The 14,485-nt window shown below is 48.0% G+C and overlaps 2 protein-coding genes across 2 annotated transcripts; both read left to right on the forward strand.

The window, feature by feature from the left end:
- Positions 1–249: 249 nt before the first annotated feature.
- Positions 250–729, forward strand: ATNIH1004_001983 (uncharacterized protein; the record flags this gene model as incomplete). The annotated part of the gene is made up of 1 exon (XM_033566678.1): positions 250–729. One exon carries the CDS (start codon positions 250–252, stop codon positions 727–729), a length of 480 nt encoding a protein of 159 aa, XP_033420743.1.
- A 4,761-nt stretch (positions 730–5,490) lies between these two features.
- On the forward strand, positions 5,491–5,963 carry ATNIH1004_001984 (uncharacterized protein; the record flags this gene model as incomplete). Its single annotated transcript, XM_033566679.1, has 2 exons — positions 5,491–5,552; positions 5,714–5,963. 2 exons carry the CDS (start codon positions 5,491–5,493, stop codon positions 5,961–5,963), a joined length of 312 nt encoding a protein of 103 aa, XP_033420744.1.
- Positions 5,964–14,485: the final 8,522 nt, after the last annotated feature.

Raw genomic sequence — 14,485 nt, forward strand, 5'->3', positions numbered from 1 at the left:
CCCTATGCAGGCAATTTTACTATTACCTTCGCGCCAGGCGACCGGTTCTAATACGAGTGGAGAACTTAACATGGAGTGGGAGCCCCTTGGCTGTTAAAATTGGTGAAACATCTTATCCTGCGGTGTTGGTAGCCGGACTGGCGCTGGACGGACCTAATGGCGTGAGCCTGCGTGATGATAACAACAGATCTATTTACCAATAATAACATATCGTGGCTAATTTTCACCTCATCGGTATAATTATCTACAATGTCAGCACCCACCCTCTGGCGCATTCCCCGGTCCCAAGTCCTTCGCGGCGACACGGATCCCATACATACGAACCATCAAAGGGTCGACATACTTTACCCCAAACCATCCGGGGATCTACGTAAAATGCGGCAAAGTGATTCGCGTTGCCCGGACGAACTGTCATTCGTCGATGGCGACGCCTGGAAGCCATATATGGAACTCGTCCGGCCATGGCCAAAGCCAGGGATATTACCGTTCCCACTACCGCAAGGCCAATACAGCGTCATCCAGTCATTGCGGATGAATTCTCGATTCAAGGCGTCTACTATATGCATTCTCCGAGAGCTCGCTCCGAGGCCAAGAGCCAATCGTCAGAGGCTACATCGATCTTTTGATTCAGCGTCTGCGCCCGAGTGCAATGATGAGAACAAGCCCGTCGACATGAGGTGGCAAGTGGTACAGCTACCACGTTCGACGTTGGCTTATCAGGGGACCTAGCATTTGGGAACATTTGCATCTCGAAGGTCCAGATACCATCCATGGGTGAAGTTTATCTTGCAGGAACATCAAATTCAGTGCCTATTCTAACCTCGTACGGCGGTTGTCGGCCTCAAGCCGCTTATTACACTGTTCATCCACCCCAAAATTATCGCTGGCAGGGTGCAGCATGAATTAGCAAACAAAAGGTTCTGGGCGGTTAAAAAGCTCAATGAAGGCCGATTTCTTAGCCACATCCTGAAACATCAAGACCGCGAAGAGACGCGGGATTTTGGAATTAATAAGCACAGCTTACTCATTATTGCCGGGATCGAAACAACCACGCTTTCGGGTGTTGCTTGTACTTGCTAAAGACCTAATAATGCATACGCCAGGTTGAAGAGAGGAAGTGCAGACCCGCACGTTCAAAATCCGATGACGAGATATAACTCTGCGGGCTTGCGATCAAGCTGACGTATATACATGCGGCGATTAATGGACTGAGAATGTATCCTCCTGTCGCTGTTAGGTTGCCCCGAATTAGCCAGATCAGGGGAGGATACTATCGCATGAAGAACTGAGTTCCTGGTAAGTACCTAAATTCTACGATCTTTGATCCTTGCCCAACATGTTTTCAAGACGTGCTTCCGCATACATATCCAACTCTTCAGCATACTGCCATTCATTGTCAAAATTTCTACGGGGAAAGCCTGATAAGCTTCATTCCAAGAGCGTTTTTGGGTGACCTCAGTTTTACGAAACGACAGTAGGGCAATACTTCAACCGACTTTGGCTTTGGACGCATCACCGGGAACTGTATTGGGCGCAAGTATGATATTTACCGACTGGAAAGCAACTAATTCTTCGTTAGTCTGGCATACGTTGAAGTGCGTTCATTCTTTTGTGGCGCAGGTCGTGTTAGCACACCCGGCATGGACACCATGTGATCCCAATTTTGTGTGGACAGATCAAGACTGCTTTGTTCTTTGGAAGGATAAGGAAAACCAGCTTTGAAGGTAGAGATTCCGAGAGGTCTGCATTTGTCTTACCAGATCATGCGATGGTAGATGTGATGCTTTGCCGCCGCCTGTGGTATATTAGTCTACTACCCTGTAGTCAATATCGAATGCCAGAATGAAATTAAAATTGAGCATAGCTACTGGTAAAGAGCTTTTATTTCGTTCAGTTGCTGCCTACTCTATTTCGTTTGTAGCAGCGCACCGGCGGCATCTTGCCCGGGCAACGCTGACCACGTCTGTCGGCTGTTCTGGGAATATTTCTACATATACCTGGTATAATTTTATTTTATTGATTTATCTAGAAGGCTTTCATTTACACTTTCACGAAAATGAAGTACAAAACACCGATAATAAAAGTAACTTCTAGAATGGAAATTACGTTTTATTGACGCTTCAGCTGTACATCCTATCTGAGAGCTCTATGGATTTGATGACACTACACAATGGCACTTATAGGGATGACAAAGACTGCATCAGATTGTGTTCGACCCACAGTTAAAGGGATGTGTGCGGATAACAAGTCGAGACCCCAACCGTGATGGGTTGCAGCCCGTTTCCATATATTCCAAGATCCTTTAACTTCCAATTTCCATCTTGCCATTGGGACGATGAAGATCGGCTGATTGTTTCTGTCTGGAAAATCCATGTTTCTTAATGAAAGGCACTTGAGTGGTGCTGATGAAGAGTACGGTACCCAGAGGAGCAATACTACCCGCATCCCTGTCCTCTTTGCAGGCCACGGATGTTGGAAGAGAATCTACAACCGTAGAGGCCATTTACAACCCCAGTTGGTTGAGGGGAAAGAACGTCCCGTGTGTGTATGCCTGTACTTCGGGACCGGAAGGAGACTTATGGATCCCTGATATTTACCATACGATCCTACTAAGAACTTATAGGCCAAATGGATGCCTCTTCGAGTTATCCACACAGTGTCACGAGCAATGGAATATAATGTGTGTCGAACAGAACAGGAGGACTGCGGAGCACTATGCGATCTTGTAACGAAGATGTCTGAAACGGGGTATGAAGCTCTCTAGAATTACATGGGCATGACTCCAAGGATAAGATGTCAGCGCTGAAATAGGCTTTAAAGCTATGTTGGAGTAAGCATGCGAGAATCGACGATGCGACTGCTTGAAGGCGCACTTCGCAAAGCGGCAGGTGCGTCGCAGGAAAACTGTTGGCATTGCCTTGCTTTACAAAACAGCGATCCCTGCGATGGCGCCGAACAAAATACTTTCCGCTAAGATGACGCATCTCCGCCATTCTCGATACATCCCGTAATCCCCACCGCGGCGTGGACGCCTGCTGCCGTCATGGACTATTCTCTCGCAGCCCTCGGCCTTCGGATGCAAGGCCACCTTCCTGAGAGGAAGCTGCCAATGCTCGTCTGATATCAGGAGTTCATACCAACCCACCGGCGCATTCACGGGTGAGGACGGCCTGGTACCGAGGCAATCAACCCTTTTTGATCTACCTACGCTGGAAGGGTGCGATTTGGTAGTCAGCTTGGCTGCGGGTTGTTCTCGTGGGAGCAGGTTGCAGCTCGTATGAGTGGATTATCAGAGGGCAATTTGATGTATGATCTATATATACTAATCCAGGCTGCGATCTGTAGCACTAATACCATGCTAGTTTGCAGCTAGATTACTTTCCACAAACCGGATAAAACCACTGTATCCACCAATGTTCGAGTCCTAATCAGGTGGAAGAATTACATCATAGTAATTTTTATTAATATGAAACGCGTGTATTGGCCCGGACGAAACTGCGATCCACCCTGGCTGGTGATCATACCCTGGCTAGTGGGCCATTGGCGGATGGATTCCAGACCCTTGCATGGCACTTCGCGATCTTCCCAGTGCTCACAGAAACCATTTTAGAGCTCCCTCTCAGCATAAGAAGCCTGAAGCTGATCCACACCCACTGCCATCACAGGAAGAAACACAAGGTAGGCGCCGCCAAGGAGCTCTGAGTTTCCTGCATTCCTGCTCCAAGCCTCACCCAGGACTGGAAGTGTCAAGAAATAAAATAGGAAAGTGGATCCATGCCAGTCAGAGAGCTCCACAGATGACAGAGTCGCTCACGGAGGCTGACAGGCGGAGTCTACATGCGGCCGCACCGCGTGAGTCACGGCACCTAAAAACTTCGTCTGAGCGCGCAGGAGTGTCTCCCTCAGTCCGCGGTTGCCTCCTCCCAGTGTTTCGGGAATGAGTCTGGATACATCGCGGAGAATATCTCTTTGAAGATTTCCGGAACATATCAGGGACTTAGTGCTTTGATGAGAAGATTCGGTCCGATGCGGAAACCCGCATTCAATCAGATGTACAAAGGCGTATCGGAGAGGGACATTCATTCATCAGTCACCACGAGTCATCAGGATGTAGGACGGCGATGAGCATCCGGAGTGTTAGCCTGGGCGGTAGGAGGAAGCGTACGCATAGAGAATGATTAGACCACCATCAGCAGCACCTGAACAGGGACTTGAGTGAGATGTGAAACATCGGTGGGATTGTTTCACTTTGCAGCAAAGAAAGGAATCCCCGTATACCAATGGCCCAGGCTCATCTAAAATGTTGAATGTTCTGTTCCGCCGTTAATTCATACTGCTGTAGTACAAAATGGTATTTGGCGAGATTCACCCGCATATATACGAAAGGGCTAAGCGGCAGTCTGAACAGAAATATATGATCCCTTTCTGTCACCATCTATTACCATTCTCCGCTGCGCGTACGGCAGCACCAGTGAGAGCTCCATCATTTACCTAATCGAGGGACCTAACAAATATATTTAAATCCGAAGGTATATCTCCGTTGTATATACTCTCCTGTTTCCTGTATGCTGTTGGTTAATATTAATGTAGTTGATGGGTTATAAGTAATTGCCACGGTAACCTGGCGGTTGGCGCGGAAACAAGACCGAGGCACCTCAAAGTCGAATATCAGTGTCATACGCTCTACTAGGGTCATCAATATCCATATGGCATGTATGCTCAAAACTGTATGGAATATTCACCTACCTAATAAAACAAACCTGGAATAGATGCATTGGGCCATGACATACTGTGCAATAAGACGGCGCTTTGAACTCTGGCTGCGGCAATAAGAGTGGCAGAAAGAGCACTTACGATCTTGCAGTTACTAACCCAATTACCTGGCTTAATTCTGCCATAGATTCGGTAGCTAAGCGCTTACTTTATCGAAAACAGTTTCGAAACTGTTGGGGTAACAATTAATGTACCCAGGAGTAGGAAATGGCACGGTGTTATTACCGGGTGCCACCTACCTGTCTGATGACGATATTTACCTAACCGCGTCGCGCACGCCAGCACACGGAACATAAAGACAAAGAAATGAACAAATCCAGTCAGCAAAGGCTTGCTGGCCGCTGCGGCATAATGCAAGGGACGAATGAGGTGATCTGCCGACTTTCATGTACAAAACAAAATCCAGAGACAAATTATAAATAAAAGAAAAAGCACCGCATCGCTGAGCCTCGTCACTGAAACGGTCCTGAGCAGCGTCGATCCACTCAGCGGTCCGGCGGTATGCGGTAGCAGCCAGTCGATGCCGCCGATCAGGGAACGACGGGTACCCGCACATCTTAGCGACCTTACCAGCGGAGAATCAGCCTTTTGCGCTGCGCACGTTAGCGGTCTTTTCCGGGTTCCCCGGGTAAGGACTCATGACGCTGTTACATTTGCTGTGGTTGGACGGCAATTCCTGTGGATGGATGTCGACGTAGCAGCTTTATGTCCATCGAAATGTCGTTTGCTGTTGAACGCGGGGCTGCCATCGCGAGCGTGGCTGTGGTGATGCTACTCAGGTAAGCTCTCCTCAACGTATATTCTTTATTTTCAGTACTTGCTGTACCCTACCTCTACGTACGCCGCAAATACCAATAATGCTGTATTCCTCTCAGTCTTCCCCGGCCCTCCTGGCCGCTCACTTCAACTCGTCTTTACCTTCCCCAGGCCGGTGAGGCAGCACCGACGATAATCCCCTACTCCAGGGCGACAGCGGACCGCCCTGCTCCCTGCATAAGACTCAGCCCTCCACCGGCGGCATCACCCGGCCTGGCTCCTGGTGCTCCACTGGAGTCCTGCCCGCACGCTTCACTGGCGCAGGCAGTGGTGCTGCTGCGGGATGGGCGCTGGCGGCACCCAGACCGGCGCTTCGAGTCATCTTCCACGCTGGCCAGGTGACGGCTCGGTCAGCACTCCAGGTGGCGTCGTAAATACCACAACAATCTCGGAACCGAATCGAACCATAAACCGCTGATGCATCGACGACTACCCGTTCCACTCTCCTCGTCTGCCTCTCACTAGCACCAGCGATACGTCATATGATCCACCACATGGTGGCGGCGGATCCTGCCAGGACCAGTTCCTCAGCCAGTCAAGGCGACGCTTTCGCTGCCGACTGTCGATAAGAACTGGGCTGCCCTCCCTTGGATCACTCGCCTATGTTTTGCCGAGATTGTCGATGCCAGCGGCTCTGTAAAGCGATGTAGTTTGATCTACATGCGATGGTAACGATATTAGATGACTGATGGATTAATCATTTTATTGAACTGGAATCTTTGGTTTAAGATGCAATGTTTCGTTCTTTTGATTGGCATCTCTTTCGCGGCCTGCTATACCTTCATGAATTCATGTGCATCATTCTACAGGCCTTATATAACTGACAAAACTGTCCTCTAAGAAAGTGTTTGATCTACATCCATATTATGCGGCGGTGGGCTTTAGTAAGGGCCGAAAGGATGCGAAGATAACCTCGCATTGTAATTTATAGTTCCTTCTATGAACGAGACCCAAAGACAAGTCTTATCCTTGGTACGAAGAGTCGTACTATTTATTTTTAGTACGCATAATCTTAGATCCATGGATGGCGTACCGTGTGTGAATAAGGTGAATAAGTTTAGTCGACTAAGATGCCCTGCTTATGGAGTTCACCGTGAACAAAAGTATATCCTGTAAGTACCACAGAAGTGGTCTGAACTCCGCCAGACAGATGAGTTCTCGTTGTTTGCGAGGCTGGCGGCTGGAGTCCAACGCATTACGGCAAGTTTGCTGTCATCTTAGGTTGATGGCAACGCCGAGTAGTGATGATGACCGTGTCTACGAGAAAGCGGGAGTAATACATATGTCGCAACCTCTAACAAGAACATGTCAGCTACTTTTATTTCCCTGTAGGAAATAATCAAGGAAGCAATCGGACCCACCATTACCCCTCTGTGAAAATATACACGATTACTACCCTTCCCGAAGCGCCGTGATGTTACTCTTAGGAATATTGGTTATCCTATGGAAATACTATAGTAGCGATGAATTCCTAGATCATCTGTGAAAATCTTGCCTTAAAGTACTTATGCAATGAGTTACGGCGATTGACGGCCACTGGTTCCGGGGCTGACGTATTACCATGAGAATCAAGATTAGGACCATTCGATGCAGGATATGTTTCCCTGGTTGGGGAGGCTCCCAAGTATGCTCCGTCAGTCCTCAGGTTTGTTAAGGTTGAGAGTGGTGAAATTCCGTTGCGCTCTCTCGTCGACTTATGCGCATAATAATGATCTTCATTTATTGTTTTAGGGATTACAGGGGATTTATTTATAATCTCCGTCTCGTGGGAACTGCCCCGGAATGTTGAGGTCAAACTTCACGGCCATGTTAAGACGATAGAGTTATCTAAATGGTATATGAGATATCAGTATCATCCAGTGCCTATTTGGATTTCTGAGTGGGATTAAAAGGCGGGTGTAGTGGCACAGTGTATTCATATATATAACTGAGCGGAGCAATGTCAGGGGATATTGCGGTATACGGGTGCTGCTCCGGACCGATCCAAAGATAAAATTTGCCGCCGTGTCCTGGTGCCTGTATCCTTTCTAGGGCCCATCATGCTGTGGGTCCTACTGGAACAATGTGATTTACTTCCGCAAAAGGTTTTGTTTTTCTTGGTAGGCATCAATCCGTGTATGACTGTCTAGGCTGAAGGTAGGTGGAATATCTTATTGATCTTATTATGGAATCAGACTGCCTCCGAATCCTCGGCGGAGCGCCGGTCCCCAGTCACCTGCGGTACGTGCAATGGCGCACAGAGTCAAGGACTACTACGTAGATGGGCCAGATGGGGGCCTTGTACCCACCCATCCATTATAACCAGCGACGGGTGGAAACTGCGTCTGGACCAACTCCACATCAAATCTGGCCGACTTGAACGCTGTCCCGTGTATCTTATCCACCACTGGCACAGTGACGCAGGGTCGCGGTCTCTTCACATCGGCCAGATACCGCGTGGATCATAAAGTGTGATCTGGAGTCAGAGCCAGAAGGTCATCCCACGGACGGGGCAGACGCGTCCAAGAGGCGGCCATCCACCTTATCTTCAGCTCGGGTGGCGCACGACCATATTTGATTCGACCTCCTAGAGGATACCAATGTCGGAATGAAATAGGAATACCTTTGGTGAAGCCAATATCCAGTATACTAAGTAGATCTTCCTAATGCGGATGGAAGTAGCGCGGAATCTTTGTGAACAGCAGAGTATGCTGGAAATCCGCTCCTGCATTTGGTTGTGTTCCAATGAAGGAATTTGGCCAGCCCGGTTGCTCCAAGGCTAAAATGCAAACCAGATTCACTACCGCGAATCCACCAGCTTTACGAGTGGCGGATTCTGCATGACAGGTGCGGTTTTATCTTACAGCAGGTGGACCTTCAACACCACGCCGGGCTGCCAGATACCTTTACTGGGCCATCGATCTTAACCATACATTGCTTACAAAGTCAAAACAGTCAAAGAACAATCCGGGAATAATGGCACAGCATATGACCTACCGGAAGTGCACAGCTGCCCATCGACCACTAAACAATGACCTGTGAGGTGTATCTGGCAAAGCGAAAGCCACTGTGCAGGCGATCCAGGGCGCTTCCATGGTCCCGTTCTGCATTTTAAAATCATTTCCGGTAAAGGGGCGGCCTGTTATAAGGCTGGCGAAACCGCTAAGTGTATTTTGCGGCACAGCTTGATGCGCCGGTATTGTTGTCTCGGCAAGATATTAGTGTAATCGCGTTGGGACGATGGCCCGCTCGACAGCGCTTCGATCCTCTAACATCTAAGATTACCATAAGCAATGTTTAACAATATATTAGCCAGAGGCGGTAGTTCACACACTGTAACAACAGGATTTGGCTGACAGATTCCCCTCACCTGCTCTATAGCCATTGAATGGGCCCTGCGCACTGTTTCGACGTTTCTAGAATCCAGCCCTGTTTCCCGGCATATTCCACAGAGTGGTAGGTACTTATCACCTATTCCCTCTAGGGATATCTAATGCTCACCAGACAAGAGGCAATGGCTAGATGATACCCATTATGAGGGAAGCATACGCTATATACGTATTGCTGCAATGTTGGCGTGGTTCTTATAAACTGCAGATTACCCCGGACTGAGCTGCATGGGTCTGCACAGGCTAGCCGAGAGAATCCGTATAGCGGCTCCGCTAAAATGGGCCAAAGTATATGTAATTTGGGTACGTGACACCAGCGGAACTGCAAGGATTTGACGCCATACTGAAGAGTGGGTCTGTACTGGAATATCACTAACCTGGTGGGGATACCTGAAAATAAAGAAGCCAGGAAACAAGTGGTACGGGATCATTACGCAGACAGTGTTTAAAAAGATGTTGCGGCAGCTACGCATCCACGAAATGCCGATACCGTTGCATGTATATTTTAGGTGATACCGAAATTCATTTTGGATATTAAGGAGGGAGCTGAAAATATGTTCGGGACTCTTAGGAAGAGTAACCACAATACAGACTGTAACCTGTACAAAGTTAAATTAAAGCTCTTCGTTACATTGTTTAATGCATTATTATTTGACGCACCCTATCCAGTCTCGGTGTATAATCTGACTGGATGGTGCATTGGGGATTGGAGACGAATCCACCACAAACTTAAGATCAGAGGAACAAGGATCTTGCAGATACTGGAGCAAAGCTCTATGTGATTTTGGGAGTAGCCAGCGTCAATAAAAGTTGCAGTCTGAATTCCCTCCGCCGATGAAGAGCTGCTATGACACATCACTTTGGTCCTGGATGGGGATTTGGGAAAGATAAAGGTAGTTTGTCATCGAGTGTTAGAGTGATGCAACTAGGTCGGCCGCCTTAGCGAAGACGTCTCCTGATATGGCTCTTGAAGAAGGAACGACCTTTGCATTGGGAGCTGGAATAGGGCGGCTTGGCTCCTTTGGGCTTTGCAGAACAACTGAAATAGGGACGTCAGGATGAAGTAAATACGTCTCTATATCGAAGAAGTTCAGAAAGAGGTTGAAACCAAGTTAACGCTCCCGGCAGACCAACCCGTTTTTCTAAGTGGTTGGTCTTGGTAAGTTAAGAAGTCTGTTTTAGGTTCAAATCCATCGAAACTGAATATTGGCCAGGCCAGACTGGGGCTTCCTGTGGACTCAACCACGAGGTGCCCCTAAAATGCTGACTGGGGTATCTTAGTAAAGGTACCTATGTACAGATTAGAAATTTAATACCACCACTTTTAAAGAAATTACTACCAGTATTATAAAGAGGACTTTCTTAATTTCGGTTCCGGGCAGAACACGAAATTCTTTACTATTCCTGGTAGAATTTGCCATCCTCATTTATATCACAGCTTCTACCTAGTACCGTGTTTACCCTCTATTCCCCCTACTTAAAATGCCCGAATACTTCAATCGCCACTTGGGGTGTTTAAATTGCTTGGATTGCTTGAACCTCTGAGAGATTACGAGGAAACTAACCCGGGGCTATGTAAACATTCAAAATAGCTCACACTCGTTTCTCCGATGGAGCATACGAGATTATCCATGATGGCAATGGACCCTCAGGCCTTAGCTCAGGCGTAGCTGAAATACTTCTATTTTCTCAAGCTGCCCGAGTAAAACTTTGACCCCTTAACTGCAAGGCCCCGGCCTCGCCCGGTCGGCGGGTGCGGGGTGTGCTCTGAACCGTGGGACGGAACCGGCGACCCCGGCTCTCGTGCAGGGCGCCACAGTAAGAGTCTGAAAATCCGCTTTTCTGAAACTGTTTTGGCTTTTGGCGACGTGTCAAGCCCTTGTGGCCGTGTCCCTGGTGAAATCACAGCAGCCTATCCACCTTTACTGCGGAAACACTCCCGCTATGCTGAATCTGGATGGAGGACTTATCACAAAGAATCGTGGTGGTGATGCCTCATAACTACAGTCTGTGTGCCAGAAGATTTATCCGTTGTTTCCGATCAAAGGCCTGATGATTCCGGACGGTAGTTTGGATGGGCTGGATGTCCCAAAACCAATGCCAGTGGAGGCACTGTGGGCGAGCAGGAGTCCGTATTATGCCGCCATGTGTGCGAACTATGAATAGAGCTGGCGGAGATACTTTGCTGTCGTCGTCGTCAAAATGTAAGGCTATCTTGAGATGCAGATGTCCTCTAGGGTACGTGATACGGTGACATATAACTGTAAAATTAACTTACTCACTGGGTCCAAATTGGTGGTCGTGGACTTCAACCAGCTCCCAGCTGGAATAATAGCCACAAATTCGAGTTCGTAGCATGTTACTGGTCGTGCATGGAAGGAGCTTGATCTTCGGCCAAAAAAGCTAAAACGTCGCTTGGTTCCTAAAATAGGAGCTGGTACCATGGGAATTTGAGTTCTCAACCCAACCGTTATTATATCAACCAGAATTTCGTCACAAGCAGTTGATTTACTTGCATGCTCTTCTTCTTCACCTTCTCTCTTGTAGCGCAGACCATACAACTCATTGCCTGAAATGAAATGGGGAGTAGAAACTACCAAAGATGCGACAGGAACAGTCTGGAGTGCCCACTGTCAGACCCTGAAGAAATGCAACTGCACGAAAGTCATTTGCAGAAATCGGGTTATCAGCTACTTGTAAAATCCTAGGAAGCCACATTGGTTTTTCGTTTTTCTTACCCACTTTGGAGTAAGCTTGCAGCTATATGGAGTAGAGATCAATGCATCGGACTAATGAGATAGTCAGTAGGCCAGTGGTCAAACAGTATACATTTACATAGCCAGGGTGGTCTTTAAAGCTTGCATATTTGTGCATTTCGTAGTTGCAATCGATTTGGACGCTATGCGGCCACCGGGGTGACCTTCGGGCCCAACCTGGGTCTTTTTGCGGGAGTATAGGCTGGACTGTGGCAAAATAGAATGGGACTAGCAGTAGTGTTAGTTACTTTGAAGGTGGCAATCGGGGCGCGAAACTCGCCCACGACATCACTTTGTGCAAACGTTGAGGAGTTTATTGTTGCGAACCAACTGTAGGTCAGGAATTGACATTAAACCGGAAGACTAAGCCACTGAATTGTATGAGGTATTTAGCATGCAAGGTGCGTATAGAACCTTATAAGCGAGGACTACGCTCATCCTCCCGGTCACTCAGGGCCGATCTTATATTCGCAATCTTATATTCACTAATTGTATTGGCTGCGCAGCCTTGCTCGTGCTCCTCGCTAATTACCTTACTATCTATACCAGGCCATTCAGGGGGTGACGCTGAGCCGCTCGCCAAGGCGCTAGGAGTAATCAGATCGAGATCCCAAGATATTTCTCTATCCTGGGCACCGTATGGCACTCACCTGTGGCTACCAAATCCAATTGTATTACAGGGTGGAACACACGTGCTCCGAGGCTCAGCCAAGCCTTTATCGGCCAGTGTCTGCAAATGAACGTCGTTTTGTCTGTATCGCATGCTATCGAGCCACCACCATAACAAGGCACAAAAGGAACATGCAGCCATGGTACACCCAGGAAATGGAAATAATCGTCCCTTTCTCAGGTAAGATCATGTCTATATTAGGGGCCAGCCTTGCTTTCGCCCTAAAACTAATGTAAAACAATCTCGTATTCCAGCCTCCAGAGCCTCAGCCTCTGAGCCTACGAGCCAATCCTCTATGCGACCAACCAGACCCTGCTGTCCGGCATCTCGTCACATGGGATGCAGTACCCCAAAGTCTATGCCAGCGCAGTGGTACACATAATGGGGGCCCAGCTCCCAACCTGGATCTGTTCCTGCCGTTTCTGCCAAATCCCCTGCTCCTCTGTGTACATCTGAGTGAATCGCAGACTACTCCATCCGAATGGCTCCTCGGCGCGGTGGCGAGGAGGTGGCGGCATTTGGGAGGCTTGCCACCATCGTGCAGCGTGCCGCCTACATCTGCCCCAGAGCATTGCATATCTCGCGTCTATATTGCTTTTCACGCGTGTGCTTTTGGTCTTCGTCGGGGTATTCTACTATTCCACTGTAGTTCTGCGCAAACGCAAGCGAACAATTTTTAAACGCCAATTCTATGGATCTCGCTTTTACGTCTCGATTGCTTTCGCGATTTCAGCGTCCTCTCTTTCCTCCGGTTTTCACCACGGTATTGACTCTGCTAGGTGTGACTGCCCTTAATATCATCTTCCTCAGCCTCTCAGATGCAAGGTCTTCTAAGACGGTGATTCAGTCGCTGCGGTATGCGGCGAGTGGCTCCAAGCACTGGCGGGGCTTCCTCTTGTTTACCTGGCAATCATGTTTCCTATTTCAGCGTCTGCATCACGGAATGAGACGATGAATAAATTGATTTTGATCATTACGTTGCCGTCTTTGAGTGTCACTGGCGGCCCTCCTCGTGGTTTGCCCTCGGCATCCGTACAAAGGGTTATATTGATGATATATATGGGCATGGACGCGGACGTATGTCCTAGTTCCTATAATCTTGACGAAGATTCGCTGCGGAATCTGTATGGGTGGCCATGCACGTATTTTGGTGTTTGTCTGTATGCTTGTACGGCTATGACGATGCTTTCTGCTCTTGTTCGATTTGGTATCGCAGGGGTAAGTTCTTATGTTATATACAGCTTGGTTGTTCTTTATACTAACCTTGTAGACTGTTCGTGGTATTCCCTGTCTCGTGGTCTCCTCCTGGCTTTGACGTTGCTCCAACACGGGCTACGTCCAAATGTGACCCCAGCTCCCTGGAGTTCCTATGCTCCGAAAGGCGATTTGGAGCAGTCGTATGAGGCGCAGCTGTTGTTACCGATGATTCTTCCTATGTATTGCACTTTTCACCAGGTGTTTGGTGGTTGGCAACGCTGCGGAGTTTTGCTGATTATGATGATATCTCTTCGCGTTTGGGGCAAACCGAGGTTTATCAGAGGTGATGTGCCGGATGTGGTGGAGTATTGATATTGTGATTTTATAATTCTAGTGTTGGCGGATATACCTATGCCAGTATTTGCTTTATTTGGAGTTATAAACTTCGTTTGCTGTATGTGGCAATGTTGGATATTTCATAGTATCATTACCGTTTCTATTTTGCAAAGATCCCGTATTGCATGCAGTTTAATAGATAACTGAATATCGACATCCATTAAACAGATTGGATAGTTGTATTTGCGTACCTAATTATACATGTGCGGGATATAAATCATAACAGACCAGATTGTGATTACAAACTGGGCTGATCAAAACATACATCCCATGCTGTATTCCCCGAATCCAAACTTCTTGGTACGCGTTAGTGGAATGGGACTGCCCGTCAGACTCATCTCGCGCGTCAATTGTTGCGTAACAAACACGTACAGGCAGTTGGCACTCAAACCTGGCTTCCAGCCGACTAGCGGCCATATCGCCCATTTTCTTAATAGCAGGAGACATCATCGCCTTCCGGAGCGCAAAGTAGAAGTCGACTCCATGTGCGATACTTTCATGTTATTCAG

The sequence above is a fragment of the Aspergillus tanneri genome (genome assembly GCF_003426965.1).
Source record: "Aspergillus tanneri strain NIH1004 chromosome Unknown AapTan_13_pilon_pilon_pilon, whole genome shotgun sequence".
Taxonomy (NCBI): Eukaryota; Fungi; Ascomycota; class Eurotiomycetes; order Eurotiales; family Aspergillaceae; genus Aspergillus; species Aspergillus tanneri.